The sequence below is a fragment of the Genypterus blacodes genome, unplaced genomic scaffold (assembly GCF_046128005.1).
Source record: "Genypterus blacodes isolate CSIRO-AG114 ecotype Tasmania unplaced genomic scaffold, CSIRO-AGI_Gbla_v1 ptg000077l_1, whole genome shotgun sequence".
In the NCBI taxonomy this organism is placed as follows: domain Eukaryota; kingdom Metazoa; phylum Chordata; class Actinopteri; order Ophidiiformes; family Ophidiidae; genus Genypterus; species Genypterus blacodes.
Window position 1 is genome coordinate 339,270 of NW_027466886.1, and position 18,313 is coordinate 357,582.

At 42.8% G+C, this 18,313-nt stretch overlaps 1 protein-coding gene across 1 annotated transcript; it reads right to left on the reverse strand.

Annotated features, from left to right (window-relative positions):
- Positions 1 to 1,436: 1,436 nt before the first annotated feature.
- Positions 1,437 to 15,772, reverse strand: LOC143007034 (uncharacterized). The gene is made up of 49 exons (XM_076158403.1): positions 15,579 to 15,772; positions 15,364 to 15,476; positions 15,144 to 15,274; positions 14,361 to 14,584; positions 14,180 to 14,286; positions 13,986 to 14,104; positions 13,765 to 13,900; positions 13,551 to 13,633; positions 13,155 to 13,277; positions 12,960 to 13,061; positions 12,721 to 12,879; positions 12,555 to 12,640; positions 12,266 to 12,410; positions 12,128 to 12,172; positions 11,869 to 12,036; positions 10,738 to 10,857; positions 10,535 to 10,645; positions 10,422 to 10,454; positions 10,194 to 10,331; positions 9,673 to 9,819; positions 9,402 to 9,536; positions 9,121 to 9,275; positions 8,899 to 9,043; positions 8,747 to 8,801; positions 8,604 to 8,670; positions 8,371 to 8,504; positions 8,236 to 8,279; positions 7,962 to 8,135; positions 7,596 to 7,750; positions 7,257 to 7,370; positions 7,053 to 7,168; positions 6,795 to 6,952; positions 6,504 to 6,709; positions 6,228 to 6,405; positions 5,904 to 6,128; positions 5,645 to 5,814; positions 5,469 to 5,539; positions 5,271 to 5,371; positions 5,066 to 5,185; positions 4,763 to 4,900; positions 4,519 to 4,673; positions 4,332 to 4,431; positions 3,998 to 4,233; positions 3,517 to 3,700; positions 3,012 to 3,260; positions 2,306 to 2,488; positions 2,023 to 2,070; positions 1,761 to 1,912; positions 1,437 to 1,679 (listed from the first exon to the last, which is right to left on the reverse strand). Exons 1-49 carry the CDS (start codon positions 15,747 to 15,749, stop codon positions 1,635 to 1,637), a joined length of 6,474 nt encoding a protein of 2,157 aa, XP_076014518.1. The 5' UTR covers positions 15,750 to 15,772; the 3' UTR covers positions 1,437 to 1,634.
- Between the last annotated feature and the right edge of the window lie 2,541 nt (positions 15,773 to 18,313).

Here is an 18,313-nt window from a genome sequence, read left to right on the forward strand (position 1 = left end):
CGGAGGTGAGGTGATGAGGTTTACGAGTGAAGAGGGATTCACATTTGACATCCTAAGCTTCTATGCAAAGACACGTTAAGATTTCTTAAGAAAACTGAACATCGTGGTTCATGTTGGCCATATTTGTCACTTTGAGTTATTAAGTATAGGGGGAATCCCACATCATGTAAAATATATTATATTAAAAGTTCCCTAGTTTGTGTTTGCACCAGTAAGCTTTTCTTGGTCTTGTTTAGTTGCCAAAAGTCCACTGAAATGGTAGTAAAATAAATGGCCAAAAGTATAGTTTACTAAGAATGCACTTTTTGCGTTATTTATAGTTAGTTTCAGTGTTCTGAATCATGATGGCATGAACTTTGTAGTCGTCTCGACTATCTGTTTATCATAGCTTTGACTCCAAGCAATAAAGTCTTGTGATTAGTTCTCTTGCAGTGCTGACATACATTAAATGATGAATCCTCATCCACCGTCTAAACGTCACAGACATGGACTAATGCATTGTTTGGAAGAATGCAATGACAAAATGATGTGGTAAAGGGAGATTCCACACCCATTAAAATGAGAACATGTTCCCCGTCGAATATTTGAAGTTTGTGCTCAGAATTCAGCTGCACACGGCTGATGGGTTTGTTTCTTTACGTGCGTTAAAGGGCTACATGGAATCTCAGTATTCCTATGTTTATTTTCTCACTTATAAATGAAGTGTTATTTTTAAAGAAAGAAGTGTGTACACTGCTCTCATGGCATCTGGGGTTGTTGTTTTGTGTACAGATCATCATTAGGCTGCTTTGTGACATCTTAGGCTCTGCCCATGAGGTGAAAGGGCAAACTTAGCGTTTGATAATCATGCCTAGTTCATCTTCATCTGTTGTGTTTTGTCTGTTTCATTTCCACAAATGCTTGTTCTTGGTTTACACCTTAGTCCTAATAAGCATTTACTGGGGTAAAATGTGCTGAAAGTTTTTTGAAGGAAACTTTTTCTTTAGTGAAATGATGTACATAATTTGTGTTGCAATGTACAGAAATGAATAAACACTGGAAATGTATTTATCATCCTTTTCCTCTTGACAATTCTTTCCACAATAAAAACTCCATACAATTTCATATTTGACTGGCAAACTATGCACTTAAAATTTGCAGGGTTCATCCAGGTGCTGGAAACGCTTTAAAGTGCTTGAATTCTCAATAACTCAGCATCTATATGGCACTGGGATCCATTGGTGTAAGTTTTGGGCAAATGTAACTTTGGTCATTCTGGGAAAAATGTCAGAAAGATGAGACAAAGAAATAAGTAAGAAAGACAGACTTATCAGCTGAAATGGCTCAGTTGGGAGAGACTGATGATCTGAAGTGTGTGTGAAAAGTGTGACTTAGCAACAACAACAAACATTTCATTTTAACTCAATTTTAATTCAATCTCATTAAATTCTCCCTCTTACAGTAAGAAACAAGTATCATCATACACCAGGTAGACAGAAACACAGCCAGATCTGATGTTTTAGAAAAAGGTGTATGAACCCTGCAATGAACATATACAACATCGTTTTATTAGTGCACTACAATATTTAAATATACAACAGAAATGGGGTTTAATCTCGTACAATCTTGAAGACAAACTTCACCGGTGGTGAGGTTTAAGATTCTGATTCATCTGCAAAGTTGGGGTTGTTAAAAGCCGGCTGCAGAAAGGAGAAACGCACAATGTAAAAGCCCATCAATCTCTTATAATCAAACTGTCAGAGGCTAATCGAATCACTTACCACGTCAATCCGATCGGTCGTTCTGTTCTTGGTCGGCAGTTTTATTGAGCTCAATTTATACCCTCGCACGCTGAAGACGTAGTACAGCAATCCGACCATCAGGGTGACGATCACCATGGTTCCGATGATGCCACCGACTATCACCCCCACATCTATACGGAGGGATGCAACAGGTGTGTGAGGACTGTTTGTGTGTGTGTGTGTAGAGCCGATGGACAGATTTCCAAATATATGGAAAAAATCATGCGAGGACTTCACTCACCGCCAGGACCCACAGTGGGAGAAATCGTATTACCGTCGGTTCCAAAAACTAATAAAACAAATAATAGGAAAGGAAAGCATACAGGGATTAAGGCACCTGCGTGCCAACGTCAACATCACATAAGATAGGTCACATACTCGGAGTAAGCATACTTCAATTTGTGCTGATTTCAATTTCATTATGGAAATCAAAAGTCATTTTCAAAGGTGTTTTGGTCGTAATGGTGGAATCAGTATTTAAGACTCAGCCTACAATGGTGTACATTTCACTAAAGCATCCTTACACTGGAGATGGCGACATGCATATCCTCTCTTCTGCATGCAGTTGTTGTCATTCCAGCGTCCGTCAAGATACATCTCCACACAGTTCTCCTCAGCTATGTCGCCGGGGTGAAAGGCTTCGTTTGGTTCATTAGCAGCCCAGTTTAGGAAGCCCACAGAAGACTTGTCTGTCCAGCCCCAACCGACTGGACAAAACACAAATACAAGCTTTGATATTTAACAGATAATGTCAAAATTTTGCAAACCATTATGTGCTAAATCCTAAATGTGGGGTCGAATATGGAGATTTCGTGTTACGGTAGCAAGAAAATAATCCACCTCTTAAATTCGCCAAGATGTGGGCTTTTTAGAAAAACAAACAATTTGGTCCATGTATACACTGTCGTTTTGGGAAATTGGACAAAAATGTACTTTGCCCCAAACTAACAGAAAACAATACTGGCGTCCTGTAGATGCTGTGTTTTTAAATTTTAGAGCTCTAAATCTTAAATTCGCCAAGATATGGGCTTTTAAGAAAATCAAACGATTTGGTCAAACGAAAATCAAACGATCAGCCCAGTGTAGGGAGCCGAACCGACTGGACAAAAACACAAATACAAGCTTAGATATTTAACAGATAATAACCATAATGTGCTAAATCCTAAATCTTCCCTTAATCCCTCCATTGTCAGACTGGAGCCTTGTTTCCTCTTTTATGTCTGAACTCACAGTTTTGGTCCCTGGTGAGGCCGATCCAGATGTTGTGATACAGGGTGTAGTTCAGGGTCCGGATGAACTCGAGCTCGGCTCTGCTGTGGATGGACACCAGATCTCCGAAGTACTTCTTGCAGTGATATTGGGCAGCTGGCCAGGAAAAGCCCGCCTTACCATTGTAAACATAGTAACAATACTGGCCAAAAGGCTTGAACCTTGGCAGACACTGCCCAGTGCCAGGGGCGGGGGTTGGAGGGGGGATCTCTGAGAGAGGATATGAGCATAAACATGGACATCATTAATCATGATGTCAAAATTTGGGTTATGCTTTAAGTTTTTATGTTAATGAATTGCTTGTATTAAGTCTAAAACAGAAAACAAAACGGAAGGTGTAACGCAATACAAAATAAAAAAGTGTCCCTCTGACAGCAGAAAGGCGAAGTGAACTACCAGTACCTCAACATTTAAGTACTTACATGCTCTTGGTTACGTTCAGTGTACAGCACAGTTTCATTCTTACCTGTGGAGATCTTGCAGACGTAGGGTTTAGCTTGGTTACAGTCTGTGTCGTTCCAGGTCCCGTGGAAATAGGGCCAGGCGTGCATGCTCACACAGCCCTCGTCCTTGATGTTGGTGGGCTCCCCTGGACCCCACTGAGTGAACAGAACTGGCCAACTGTCTGACCACTTGTAAGATCCATCATCCTGTCAAAACAAAAACAAGCAGTCTGTGTTTGTGAATTTGAAAAATCTCCTTTCCAAGTTATTTAAATCCGAAAAGTTTGTTTTTCACATGAAGAAAATGAATCTATCAGCACAGTAAAATTATTATTACCTGTTTTCAACATTATAACCATTATTTTGGTCCTTTTTTAATATACAATTAAGAAATATGTTGCTTGAATCTCGAAAACTCTTGAAAAAAGCTAATTTATATTGCAAAAAGCCCTTAAACCCTCAGATAAAATAATTTTTTTTAGGATCTTTGCCCCTTGGCGGTACCTGCCGCCTGAGGCCGATCCAGGCGTCGGCTTTGCCCTGCAGCACCACTCCGGAGACGAAGGCCTGGTCGTAGCTCATGTCGATGCTGGCCAGGTTGCCGCCCGTCTTGGCGCAGGCTTTCTGGGCAGAATCCCAGTCCGCCGCCTCCTCCACCAGCATGTAGCAGTTCTTGTACCAGGAAATGTAACCTTCTGGACAGGGGTTCTTGGTCGGGGGCGGAGACGGGATGCTGCTCGCTGATGGTGTGACGGAGAATAAGCAGAAACGGTAAATTGTCTAAAATAAAGCCTGAAGGTGGATTTTGTAGTCTGGAAATGTGAGTGTGCATACTGACATTTTGTCATGGAGCAGACAAAACTGTACTGCCTGTGACAGGCGTCGTCGTTCCACTTTCCGCTTGACAGGGCGCTGTGAGTTATCGCCACGCAGTCTTCCTGATAAAGACAAACGTGTGTATGCATTTGTTTCGGCTCAGCACATTCAGCGAAAGTGTAACATCTTGTGAGAGCTGATATACTCACGGCTCCTCCTCCATTGTTGGGCTCGTTGGTGTTCCAGTTGGTGTACAGCACCGGGCTGAATCCATCACTCCAGGTATACTCATTCTCCACCAACCGATCTGAGAGGCCGATCCATGTGGGGAACTCCAGGTCCCTCAGGTAACTGGACACAAAGTCTGAAGGAGAGAGGATTCAAGTATGAGAGAGAGACATCTCTTTGGCCCGGTAACACCAAACTGGTTGATGTGTTTTAGTGTATGCTTACCATTCTCATACTGGTCATCGATAACTGCCAGATCTCCTTCCTTGTCTCTGCACCATTGGCGAGCTTGTGTCCAGTTAGCTTTGATATCGTCTTTCTTGCCTTTGAAAATGAAGCACTTGTCCTTGAAAAGCATCCACCCTGCAGGGATAGAGAGGAGGAGGAAAAGAAGGAAGGATACTGAAGCATATTGATCTGTAGTAGGAATCTGTAACTCTGGTTCATGTGAGCTCCTTCAACGCATTTAGTAGCTTCCATCGCTACTGCTTCCATGTGTACGTTCTCGCGCGTGTGTGTGTGTGTTACCTTCTGGACAGTTGCCATCCCAGGGCTTTGTGGGTGGAGGAGATGTGATGTCATTTCCAGGGAACTTCTTACACACATAACCTGCTCCGGTGCGCCCGCAGTTGGCATCATTCCATCCGCCTTAAAACAAAACCGAGGTAAACCTTTGTAAATATCTTCATTCAATAAAAAATGCAAATCAATGTGAATCATGGGATTTTGGTACCTTTGTCTCTGTTCATTTGTACACACTGTTCTTCCCCATTGGCGTTGTTGGGCTCACCTGGATCCCAGTGAGTGTATGTGACAGGGGAGGAGTCAATCCACCTGATCACAACAGAATAAGACATATTTTGGTAAATTTAGCATGGCAAAACAACAATCGGTTGGAGGACGAGTAGAAATGAGTCAGAAATGGACGCACATGTATTGTCCCCCTGTCAGACCAAACACCATCATTCCAATCCAGGCTGCACCAACCTCCCCTGTCCCCACCTAGAAGAGAAACAACACCCACACTGAAAATCAGAACACTTTCTACAAGTTCAACAGCACAGTGGCGTATAGCGAAGGAAAGAAGCGCCAGAGAAACCTACGCACCATGGTGTTAACGTACGCCTGTTCGTCTCTGCTCAAGATGGAGACCAGGTGGGCATGCTCGGCGTAGCACCGCCTCATAGCGGTATGGAAGTCCACGACATCGGTGTCGTTGTAGTAGTAGCATGTGTCGTTGTACTTCCTCCAGCCTGGGTTGGTGCCGCAGTCAGGAGCTGAGGATTTGACACGAGAGAAAAATGATACATCTGTCATCTCTAACCTCTGGAAAGCCGTTGTGGGACATATTGGATTTGCATTTTACCTGGGACAGGCGGTGGGGGTACAGGGGGCAGGATGGGAGTCTTATCCTTGGCGATCATGCATACCCAGTCCATGTGAGCGTCACAGTTGAGGTCATTCCACCAGGAGTGGGTCCCGTTCGCATTGCTCATCATCTCCACGCAGTCCTCGCGGTTATCGTGGTTGTTCGGCTCTCCTGGACCCCAGTTAGTGTAGGACACGGGTGTGCCGTCGCTCCAAGAATAACCTACCACCAGGATTCATGTTTATCTCTGAAACAGCCAGGCATACAGAAGAATGCAACAGGACATGAAAATATGCTCACACACACACACACAATTCTAACCTCCCTCTGCAGGGTTGTGTTTGAGGCCGATCCACTTTCTGGCGTTCCTGGTGTAGTTAGTGATGAACTCTTCCTCAACATGATTATGGATGCTGACCAGATTGGCTCCTCTGGCCAGGCAGTCTTCGTGCGCCGCCCCCCAGCTCTTCCTCTGGGACCAGGCCATGTTGTGGAAGAGCTGCAATCAAGTCAGACACCAAGTAAGCAAGGAATGTCATTTTTTTGTCTTATGAATGTGTCAGCGTGAGTTTCTGTGACAGAGCTGCAGCTTTGTACCCTGTAACAGTTCCTGAAGTAGGGCAAGGCTGTCCACCCATCAGTGCAGCCCATTACTGTAGGCGGAGGCGGGGCTGTGGTAGGCGGGGTGATGTCGGGCCTCGGCTTCTCACAGACAAATTTGAATTTCTCCGAACACAGCTTGTCGTCCCAGAAACCTCCAACGGCACCCGACGTCATGGCCACGCAGGTTCCATCTCCATTATCTACGGACAAACGGCATGAGTGTTTCATTGTTGCGTTCAGCGTCCATAATCTATCTATCCTGACTCTCAGCTCGTAGGTTGGTACCTGGCTGTTCTCTGTCCCAGTGAGTGAAGGTGAGAGGTAAGCCGTTGTCCCACGTGTAGTCCACCCCTTCGCCAATCCGTTGGGCGCGAAGACCAATCCACCACAGGCCGGTCTTGTCTTGTCCTGACAGCGCTGCGGTGAAATGGGACTGCTCATATCTGCAGTGAAACAGATAAGTAGATGCAGAAATATCACTTTAAATCTGCCAGGAGATACAAAACAATAGCAGATAGATACTTGATTAGTATTAGAACTCACATATCTCCAATGTGCAGAATAAAGCCTTCCTCTCCCTCACAGAAGGCTTTGGCCTCTGACCAGGTCCTCGCCGTCTCCTCCATCCAGTAGCATGCATAAGCGTACGCGTCCCAGCCCTGGGACATGAGACATCATCAGAGGTTAAGCTACGTCACTGCACTTGACATTATTCAGTCATAAACAGAAATAAGCTGTTGGACGTACCTGAGGACATCCATAGACAGTGGGCTTTACAGGGGGCACTGGATAATGTGCTTTGGGTTTTTTGCACATGTAGGTATTGAGTTCGGAACAGGACACATCGTTCCAGCGACCAGTCTGGAAGGAAAAGGACATTAGTATGAAAATTACTACAATGCAGTCTAAATAGATAGCTAAATGACTGTAATGTAATGTAGATAGATAGATAGATAGATAGATAGATAGATAGATAGATAGATAGATAGATAGATAGATAGATAGATAGATAGATAGATAGATAGATAGATAGATAGATAGATAGATAGATAGATAGATAGATAGATAGATAGATAGACTCCTCACTTCCAGCAACATCTTCACACAGTCTTCTTTGAAGTCCTCATGGTTGTTGGGTTCTCCTGGCGCCCAGTAGGTCAATGTGACTGGGTGACCATCAGACCAGACGTACAAACCGCTTATCAGCTGGTCATTCAGGCCCGTCCATACGTCACTGGTGGCTGTGAGGGACAATAAATGAATTGTTTAATATAGTCACCAAGTGAATATATTGCGTGGAAAAAGCCATGTTCCAAAATCCAAAAGGGTTTATCCTCTGGGGATCAAGAGAGCATTCAGACTTGTGTGTAAGTGTTATTTGACGTTGTCCAACCCTTTAGGTGCTTTGTGCTTTCAGACCCCCTTGGGTTTTGTGTCTTACTGTTTCCGTACCCATGTACAAGTAGCTCTCCAGCCAGCTCTGCTCCTTCATGGAGGCGATGGACATAAGTTCAGCACCTAAAGTCCTGCAGGCGGCCTGAGCATCTCCCCATGTTTTTTTGACCTCAAATGGCCTGTAGCAGAAGTCTCCAAACTCATACCAGTCAGGCCCTGAACATCTCAGCTCTGTGTGGAAACAGGGCCAATGAAGACATTACACAGGATTGGGAAAACAAAAGTCACAATTCATTTAAAGCACTTTAATTTAAACACATAGTTGAATTACCTCCATCTGCAAAAGTGTAGGACATGGAATAGCTTTGATCGGATCTGTGGAAATAAGATGTTATTGAGTTAAACAAACAACTAAAGGCATAAAAAGTACAAGCATAGAAGGCACTCATGCAACTTGGCTACATACTGTCTAGATGTTATGCCGTTCCTGGAGGAGCCTGTGTAGAAGTTCTCTCCTGGAGCTTTCAACAAAGTGCAGTCTCCGCCGATCTCATCTGAGACAACTCCAGCATGGATGGCTGCAGCACAGATGTTTGAGTCCTGGTGTAAGAAACGCCAGAAAAGAAAGCAGAGAGAGACATTTATGACTACCGGATGTCTTTCTGTCTGTCAGGTGATACAGATGGGACATTCACATACCCCACGGTACACTACAGTGCCAAACACACTGTATCTGGCTCTGGCGCAGCCTGCTGGACAGTGGACGCTGAAACACACACGGACATCAACAGGATCAGAGTGTGTAAAACAAAATACAAAATATATTATTCAAGCGGACTCACGTCATGCGATCGCTGTCAGATTTGAAGTCGGGCGTGTCAGAACAGGTGATGGCATCTGTTGAACCAGAGTTTATATCATGAATTTATGAATCATCAGCCGGTTATCACAACAGAATGTCCTACAATAAAAATGCTACTAATAAGGTTATTACAGTCGGGGGTGCATCCCAAGACGTCGAACCGAAGGCCAGGTTGAACATTGTATTCCAGTGGGATGATGCGGACAAAGTGGGCTGACATCGGAGTGCCAAGCAGCTGAGTGTCAATGGTGTTCCTGTCTGTTGCACCTGGGAAAAACTGGAAATCAAGAAAACTTGAAGTGAAACAGCAGTTGCCGTGCATTTCCTACATTTTTGCCATCTCCGCTTACTCACCTCCACGTCTGTAGTGTCAAACCATTGAATTCCATTCATACTGTGCTGGATTTTAAATTTGGTCACCCAGTGGTCATTCTGCGGACAACCCTGGATTACGATCCCGGTCACTTTCCTGGCCTGGCCCAAGTTTACCTGGATCCACTGTGAGGTTGCTGGAGGATTGACAAATGGACAGAGGAGAGGGAACTTAGAAGAGACATGCTCGACTGATGTTTATGTTTATTTGCAATAAAAAGTATCTAAGCTCTGTGGTTTGCAGGTGGCAGGTTGGTACATACCGCTGGTGGAGGGCATCCAGCAGGAGTTTCCTTTCAGACGAGCTTTGCTGGGAGTGAAACTACCCAGAGAGGAAGAAGCCGAGAGCTGGGAGTCTGTGATGTTCCCATCCTCCACTCCAAGGCCATGCAGACACACTGTGAGCAGCAAAATCATCAGCAAAACAGAGCGTACATGTCAGAGGATATGGTTGGGTACTGTGGTGAGAATTAGCCATTTGCATGTGTTTGGATTGGAAGTATTACACGTGTAGCTTGTGAATACTTCCACCACCTTTTTGTTCACAGCTGTAGGTCATCTGGAGGTATTTGGACACTTTGGGACAGGGGTCCTCGTCCATGTGGGCATACACAAAGCAGAAGGGACTGTTGTCACATAACTTTCTGAAGGCAGGTAGTACACCAGGCACCGTGCAGCTCCCTGCAGGACACAGGTCAAGTAGTCATAAAAGGATGTTAATGATCCAAATTGACCCACTAATACTTACACTAGTATTTGATTTACATTTGGTGTGACAGATGTGATATATAATGACAATCAGCAATGGCAGACGGGCCACACAGTATGTATGTACACAAAGTATGTAGTAATTATGTATACTGTATGTCATAAACAGTAGTGAATTGTATGATACTACTTATTTTCACATATTCACATGTTTGTCATATGTAGACTACAACTACGTAAACATACAGTATATCCACAGGCGGTTCACTTTACTGTATACCTTGATTTATATTATTTTCAGTCTGGCACTTAGTGATCACACCCAATGACACGTGGCTGTGCAGTACCTTCTGCCGATCCATCCAAGTATGGACAGATATCAGCGCTGTTCCGACCGTAGAAAGCAGACTGGATGTTTATGACACTTTCCTCTGGACAGTGAAGGACAGCGGAGGAGCCCTGGCACACCAGCACATTCTCAAACCCTACGGAGCAAAGTAAGAACACAGTAAGGATCCATGTCCTGATAACCAGAACCAGCCATCAAGGGAAACATGCTGCTTCAAAATAATTACCATCGTGAGGTGGAGCAGGCGTTGGGGTATTTCCTGAAAGAGGCCATACCATTCATTGTTGCACACATCGGTCTGAAATATGATCAATAATGACAACACAAGCGCTGTCTTACCTCTCCGCTTGCAGATGTATCCTCTCTTGGCTTCACATTTATCGTCATTCCATTGGCCGCCATTTATAAGTATGGACAGGCAGTCTTCTCCATCATAATTATCCGGGTTACCTGGGAGGACAAACAAGGCAATAAATGTTAAACGGCTTTCCTCAGCAGTCCCCTGGTTATAGAGGAATCATGCAGTGTGTCTGACTTTGTACCTGGACTCCAGTTGATGTATCTAAAAGGCTTTCCGTCCATCCACTCCCAGCCCCCCTCAGTGATGGAGTCATGACCCCCCATCCACAGTGAGATCCCTGTTGGAATCTGCTGGGTGATGGCTATGGTGGACACAACAAAAAAGTTAATTAAAATAAAACAATCTGTTAAATCTGCCAATGCAAATCGTGTCTATTTCAATTTAGATGGTATGCCTAGTTTTTTATGGAGGACTAAAAGTGCCAAAATTAAATAAATAAATACGCCATTAAATAATTAATTAAAAGTGTCATTAATTAATTAAATGTGTCATTAAATGTGAAATAATTGATTAAATAAAACAAGTCATACAATTTAAAAAATACATTTAATTATTTCAGTGCACATTTAATTATTTCATTCGTTACAGCGAACCATGAATTCATTTTATCCGTCAACCTCGCCCATCAAAGTCGGTGGGCGGGGCTAACGCGAATCTAGTCTAATCCACTGCTTTGGTCTGCCTTGAAACAGAAAGTAGAAGAAGTTTTTCTAAACATGGCGGCTGTGTTGATGGAGGATCTCCGTGAACTTTCTAGAGAGTTGGTGAGAGATATTTTAGACCTTGCACAGTATGTGGAAGCAGGACCTGCTGACCCCGAGCATGTAGCGTGTAAAGCATTTATTAAAGCTTTGCATCAATCCATTATCTGGAATCGATTTGCCTTGACTTGATGTGCAGGGTAACCAATCAGGTGTAAGAACCCGCCCACTTTGACGGGTAAATTTGACAGATAAAATTAATTCATGATTAGCTGTAACACCGAACTATGAAATAATTAAATGTGCACTGAAATAATTGAATGTTTTTTTTAAATTGTATGACTTGTTTCATTTAATCAATTATTTCACATTTAATGACACATTTAATTAATTATTGACACATTTAATTAATTAATGACACTTTTAATTAATTATTTAATGGCGTATTTATTTATTTAATTTTGGCACTTTTAGTCCTCGATAGTTTTTGACCAGCATATTGTGGTCTAACACTGAAGTGGTGTCAAATGTAATGAATCCAGAAAAATACAATCACAACATCTGAACAGCTCAGGTACTTGAAATACAAAGTAAACATGTACTGATCATACCGTGTAAGAAAGCCTGTTCAAAAGGATCAGTGACACTGACGAGGTCTCCTCCCTGGTTGACACAGTCGGCCCGAGCTTCCGCCCACGTCCGCACAGACAGGTAGTTCACCAGGTAGCAGTAGTCATTAAATGCGTCGGACATCCAATAACCACATTTGTCATTCCATCCTAGAACAAATACAAACACAAACATTCATTCGTTGATGCATGTTTTTCAACACACCCAGATTGAAATGTGGAAATCAGCCTCAGCAGTTACCAGGCCCAGAGGTTGGCGGCTGTGGTGGAGGTCCTTGTCCTTTGGCTGTGGTGATTCAAAGACAAAATCAACAATCAAACAATTTAAATATTTGTATAAACTGAAGAGGAATATGTCCATACATTTCAAGTGTCAGACCTTTTTTGCATATGTATTCCTTGTTGGAGGTGCACAAATCATCATTGAGTTTCCCGGGCTGGGGGTGATTCATCCCTCTGAGCTGCACACAGTCCTCATTCCTGTTCCAGTTATCCGGCTGGTTAGGCGCCCATGGAAGCACATCCTGAGATGCACAGAAATGAAACGTTGCATCAGCAGCAGCAGCTTTCCAGTCATATTGCATGTTTGCTTCAAAACATGTTGGAAAGAACTCGAGAAGTCAAAAGTGATGCATACCGTACAGTGTTTTCATGGCATTTTGACTTACAGGGGTAGGGGTTCCATCGTTGAACACATATGAGCCCTCTGTCGCTTTGTCATTCAAACCCAGCCAGGCTTCTCCTGGCATGTGAGCTGCAGATACCAGTTGACATTACTATCTCATACCTCCTAAAAAGCTGGATGAATTAAAGACAGTTTCCTTTCCTGCTTACCTGAAAGAAAACTAAGCTCCTCCTCAGAGTGAAAGCTGACCAGGTTAGCCTGTTGGCTAAAACAGTCAGCCTGAGCATCATCCCAGTTTTTCACCATCTCAGTCTCAAACCTATAGCAGAAATCTCCATACAGCAAATACCCAGGGTCACATTGTGAATCTGGAGAAAAAAAAGGTTACGCTTATATTTCTGTGAAAGCATAATGGTGATTACAGTGTATGTGAAGAGGGACAACAGACCAGGAGCTGCGGTAGGCTTCAGGTTTTGTCCACCTGTCATCTCACAAATGTAACCCAGGCTTTTGTAGCAGTTGGTCGTCTCCCATTTTCCTGCATAGTTCCCTAGGGAGAGAAAAGTTTATAAAGTCAAATACACAGCACTACAATGCCATTTGGGTTGTCAGAGCTATGAATAGCGCAGGAAGTGGTGCCTACCTGAGAAGATCTGTCCACAATCCCAGATTCCTGGAGTGTTTTTGGGCCAACCGGGACCGTAGTTGGAAAATGCAGCCGTTGAGCTCTTATCCACCCATCTGAACTCTCCATCCATGTCCTTATCTGGCAACAACACAGACCATAACAGGCAATCCAATCGGTCATTCACAAAATATCCCCTGCTGGGTGCTCCACATAAAACCACCTGAACACTAGGACAGACCCACAAATCAATGACCATCAGAAATGGGTAAAAATACGCCCTAATTTAGGAGAATCATCAACAACAACAAAAAATCAGTAGGATCAGGATATGAAATACAGAGATTGTTCACATTCCTTTTTACTTAATCTCTGTGGAAATTCAAAACATACAACATGGAGTCTATAAGATACCTGATAGACCAATCCAGATGTCAGGAATGTCCACTTGGTAAAAGTCTGGAAGCATTCCATTTATGTAGAACTGTTCCTCCTTACTGCACACATGGAAATGGAGCAAATGCGACAGAGCATATATGAATCTACACTTATTGAATCATCAGAAGCAGTTCAGACTACGCGACTGTAAACTTTGGACCCACTGATGCAAAATGTTCTCAGTCCCTACCTGTTTATGATCACCAGGTGAGCCCCAAAGTCTGAACACTTGATCTGGGCCTCATGCCACGTGGTCAACAGGTCGGTGTTACTGACCGTCCAGTAACAGCTGCCGTTAAAGCTCATCCAGCCAGCAGGACAGAGAGCTGCGGGGAGAAGCAAAGCATTCTTGTGATCATGCTGAAACAGAGTCAAAACAGTTGAACTGCAGCAAGAAGTGTGTATACTCACTATTCAGGGGTCGTTCGCACATGTAAGGACGCTCAAATCTGCAAACATGGGCTCTCCACTTGGCAAAATCGGCTCCCGCATCTTTGATGATTGCAGAACACGTCCCTGCCTGCTCACCTCTGTTGGAAAACACACATATTTTCTTTTTGCACATGTAAAATGACCGCAAATGTCCATTTCTTTGACTCTCTTACATTGCAGGTTCGTCTTCTGCCCAGTTTGTGTAGTTCACACTGCTGGCATCAGACCAGGTAAACACAGTGTTCCCCTCTTCAACTTGACATGATATCTTGTTGCATTTCTGGAAAAACAAAGCTCGTTATCACATTATTCACACCCTAAAGTCACACGATACGCTCGTCTTTAGGCTCTCACCAGTGTGGACAATCCGATCCAGAGGTCTATGCGAGATGGATCCATGGTTCCTGTGACGTACTGCTCTTCTGCTGCTGAGGTGACGGACACCAGGTCTCCTCCTTGCATCACACAGTCAGATCTGGCCGCCCCCCAACTCTTCCTGGTGTCTGCTTTCAGCTTGTAGCAGTTGGAGCCGTATTCCATCCAGCCGCTCGCTAAGTCGCAGTGTGGGGTTGGGTTGGCTGAGCAACAGGGATGAGATTGAAGTGTTCATTCTCAGATCAATTTCTGGGGTCTAAGTCATTGACACTGGGACAATGTAAACTTGATTCACACTGGGACAATGTAAACTTGATTCAGTTTAACATTTCATTATTTTATCCTTCCATCTATGGATGTGGAGTTGGGGGAGATTCATAATGAATACTGATGTTGTTATAGCATCAAAGTCTTATGCCATGTATGCTGTTTGCAAATTGTCCTTGTGATTCATTATGGCACCGTAGCTTTAACTAATCCACACAACTTTGCTGATGTTGATGATGATACTTGCCAAGTTATAAACCTGTAGTAATTTTTTTTGTCTGGTAGTTGCTGAGATTGTAAACCTTTGCAGTAAATTTGGTGGCCGAGATTCAGATTGTTTTATGACAGAAAAAACAGAAAGAAGAGGAGGAAGAATCTTTACAGTCCTACAGTGACAACGCCACATCTTCTTGGTTGATGTGCAGTGTTTTCAGATTAAAATGTTATTTGAGTCCAATGAAAGCCTATAAAAGGCAGAGTGGTTGGTGAACCTACTGTTGATGTATTTGCAGATGTATTTCCTCTTCACGTCGCAGTTCTCATCATTCCACTGGCCGAAGTGTGTTCCTAATACTTGGCCACAGTCCTCGTTGTTGTAATTGTCTGGCTGACCTTGCAGCCAGTAACTGAAGAAAAAGGAAATCCATCACTCTATACTTTTTGTTCTTGTAGTGCGTTAAACTGGTAACATGTCTACAGTAATCAGATTGCATACGATATGAGTTCTATAAAAGGTGTCCCATCAGTCCACTCCCAGACGTCTTCTGTGATTCGGTCATTCAGGCCGATCCAAAAGACTTCTTCGCCAATTTGTGTCCTCAACCACCCCTTTAAAAACACAATAGATAAATGTGTGAAATTAGCGTGTGGACCTTTATCAAATCCAGTTGGAATCATGTTGGAAGTGTGTGTGTTTTCCTTTTGTCTCACCCTCTCATGAATGTCTTGAATACTCATCAGGTTGCTCTGCTGGCTAAGACAGAACGCATTAGCCTCCATCCAGGACTTTATATCAGATGAAAACAAGTAACATTTATCGTCGTTCAGCCTCCAGCCTGGCTTACACTGGCAATGGGCTGAAAACGCAACATAACATAACATTACTGCATTGTATATGACCAAGAAATAAGGATAAAGTACACACACAAAAAATAGTTTAGACACTGATGAGAACGTGGTTGAAGTATTCTGGGTACTTGAGGTGGATTGGTATAAAATGTTGCCAGTTAAAATTTGGTAAATCCTTTGAATTGACATCCATCATAAAAGTCCCACGACAGGTCCATAGACCAGCCAATGTTCAAGCAGCTCATCTCCAGGTAATGTTTGACTTTTACACAACAGCATCACATGTTTTTTACACGTCCATAATGTGGAAAGGCTGCAGGAGGATGATCAAAGTAAATCTTCTGTAAATCAAGCAAATATTCACCTCATATCTGCTTCCCTAAAGAATCTGACGTGTTGCGTGAAGCATCAGAAGCGTTAAAGTCATCTGATATTGGAGCTTGAATGAGGCGCAGCAGTTACATTTTATACATTCTATACCATAAGCTGATTGATTTATAAGGACTAGTGCAAACATGAGTACAGATTTCCAACTACTCCGTTTCACAACCTACATATGTTCCCTCTTTCCCGGTGCATTCTGTCATTTTTGGAATTAAAGTCACATTTTGCACTACAGGCCAAAGATGGAAATCAATGCCCACCCCCTTTGCATCACATAGACTTTCTTTGAATTGCTTACCACAAGCAAGAAGAGCGCCGAGGCTGAGCAGCTGCAGAAACATTCTATATCCTGGATCCATCAGGCGGGTCTTTGGTCTTTTCTGTTTTTCACCTCTCAAAGTGATTCGCTTAACATCCTAATAGCCGAGAGTTGTTTTCCAAACTGCAAAGCCAGACCCAAGTGTGTGATCTCTGCTGGTTCCCAAGACCACTGAGCGTCTTCTCATTGGCAAACGTCTTTTCAGCATCCGTCCACGGTCCAAAGTCTGAGAGCAGTAAAACAAAAGATGACAAACTTATTGGTGTGTCCCCACATTGGGTATCTTCTTGATTGATTTTCTAGGCAATATCCTAGTTTACCACAATGACTGGAAGAATGTAAGAACTCATCAAGATTTTAATTCCACACCATCAGATATGACAAGTGGCAGAAGAGGTGAGGAAAAGTTTGAAGTCCTGATCAACACAGTAACATGCTACAGATATACATTACGATCATTTGGCAGACGCTTTTATCCAAAGCGACTTACATTACATTACCACCCTTCGCAGAGGGGGGAGCAATTGAGGGTTCGGTGCCTTGCTCAGGGGCACCTCGGCAGGGGCTCAAACCGGCGACCCTCCGGTTCGCAAGCAGAAGCACTACCCACTGAGCCACTGCCTCCCTATGCAATGCAATGCTACTTTCTGTTTGGATTTAACAAAACTTATTTAAATTGTATAGATGAAAAAACAGACTTTTCACCGAATCAACACTCAAGATGCTGAATATAACTCCTGCAGCCATGGAGTTTTAGGTCTATTAGTTTGACTTAATGATGCATCGTTACGAATGTGCGTATTCCGTCTGATACAGTAAGAACACAAAGTCCAAAAGACGGTTTACAACAAGCGCATGTCAACGCATCTATAAACTTTATACTGTCAAAGCTCTGCCATGAATTGTTACTTTTTAACTCGGTTTATGCGTTGCAAGTTACAAAACAATTGAAGCAGATTAAGGCAATATTACAATATCACTCAGAGATACAAGGATCGGACCGGCGTAGAATAATGATATATGCGCAACTTAAAGCATCATCTGCAGAATGAAATGGATGATATGTTATAATAAGTGATACAGGAATCAAGAGAAGAGACAAGTACTGTAAACGTTTAGCTTTAGGGTGTTTTCTGATCCCAGTTTATGGCCCATCATGACCTGAAGGTAAATTCCATCAAACTTTAAAGAAAACAGAGGAGTCCCGTCAGTGAAATAGATCTGCAACTTTATTAAAACAACTTATACTGGTACCACGTAAATGAACAGCACAACATGGAAGAAGGAAAACAAGTCAAAATACAGCAACTTCTACAAAAGGTTGTGGCTCATTTTGCTTACAAGTAATGTGCAGTCATATAAAGCCAATTTAAAAACTAAAAAAAAAAAAAAAAAAGTCACCAGCAACAATTTATTTTTTCTCAGAAATGCCACAAATAGGCAACAGTTAAATAAACATCTTCAAACTTCAAGTCTAAAAAACAGACATATCAAGTAAAATGACACCAAATTCTCTATATAGGACAAAAATATACTCAGACTCCACATCTATTCTAGGAAAATAGTGCACAGCGATGGATAAGATAGTGTAAAGAATAACAAGATACACCTATTTTATTATACAAAATTTTCCATATATTAAAATATATCTGAACCATTTGCCAGAGACTGTTGAATAGAACTCAATGACTCACTAAATATAAGGCTCAGCATCCATTTTCCCTCAAAAACAGTCACAATTATGCCACTGTGGTCAAATAAAGGAAGAAAATACAGTACAAAATGTCCAAGCTGACTGTAAACACTTTCCTCGGGAGGTTCAGAGCTCGTCAGTCAGTGTGTGTACAATGGGTTCAGCATTTATCACGTTATTGTTAAGTATAATTTATCTCAA

Coding starts and splice junctions, on each gene's coding strand:
- LOC143007034 (XM_076158403.1), bottom strand. CDS start 15,749: ATGTTATGTTATGTTGCGTTTTCAGCCCATTGCCAGTGTAAGCCAGGC. Junction 12,173..12,265: donor GGAATACATATGCAAAAAAG/GTCTGACACTTG, acceptor GAATCACCACAG/CCAAAGGACAAGGACCTCCA. Junction 10,455..10,534: donor ATACATCTGCAAGCGGAGAG/GTAAGACAGCGC, acceptor GGCCTCTTTCAG/GAAATACCCCAACGCCTGCT.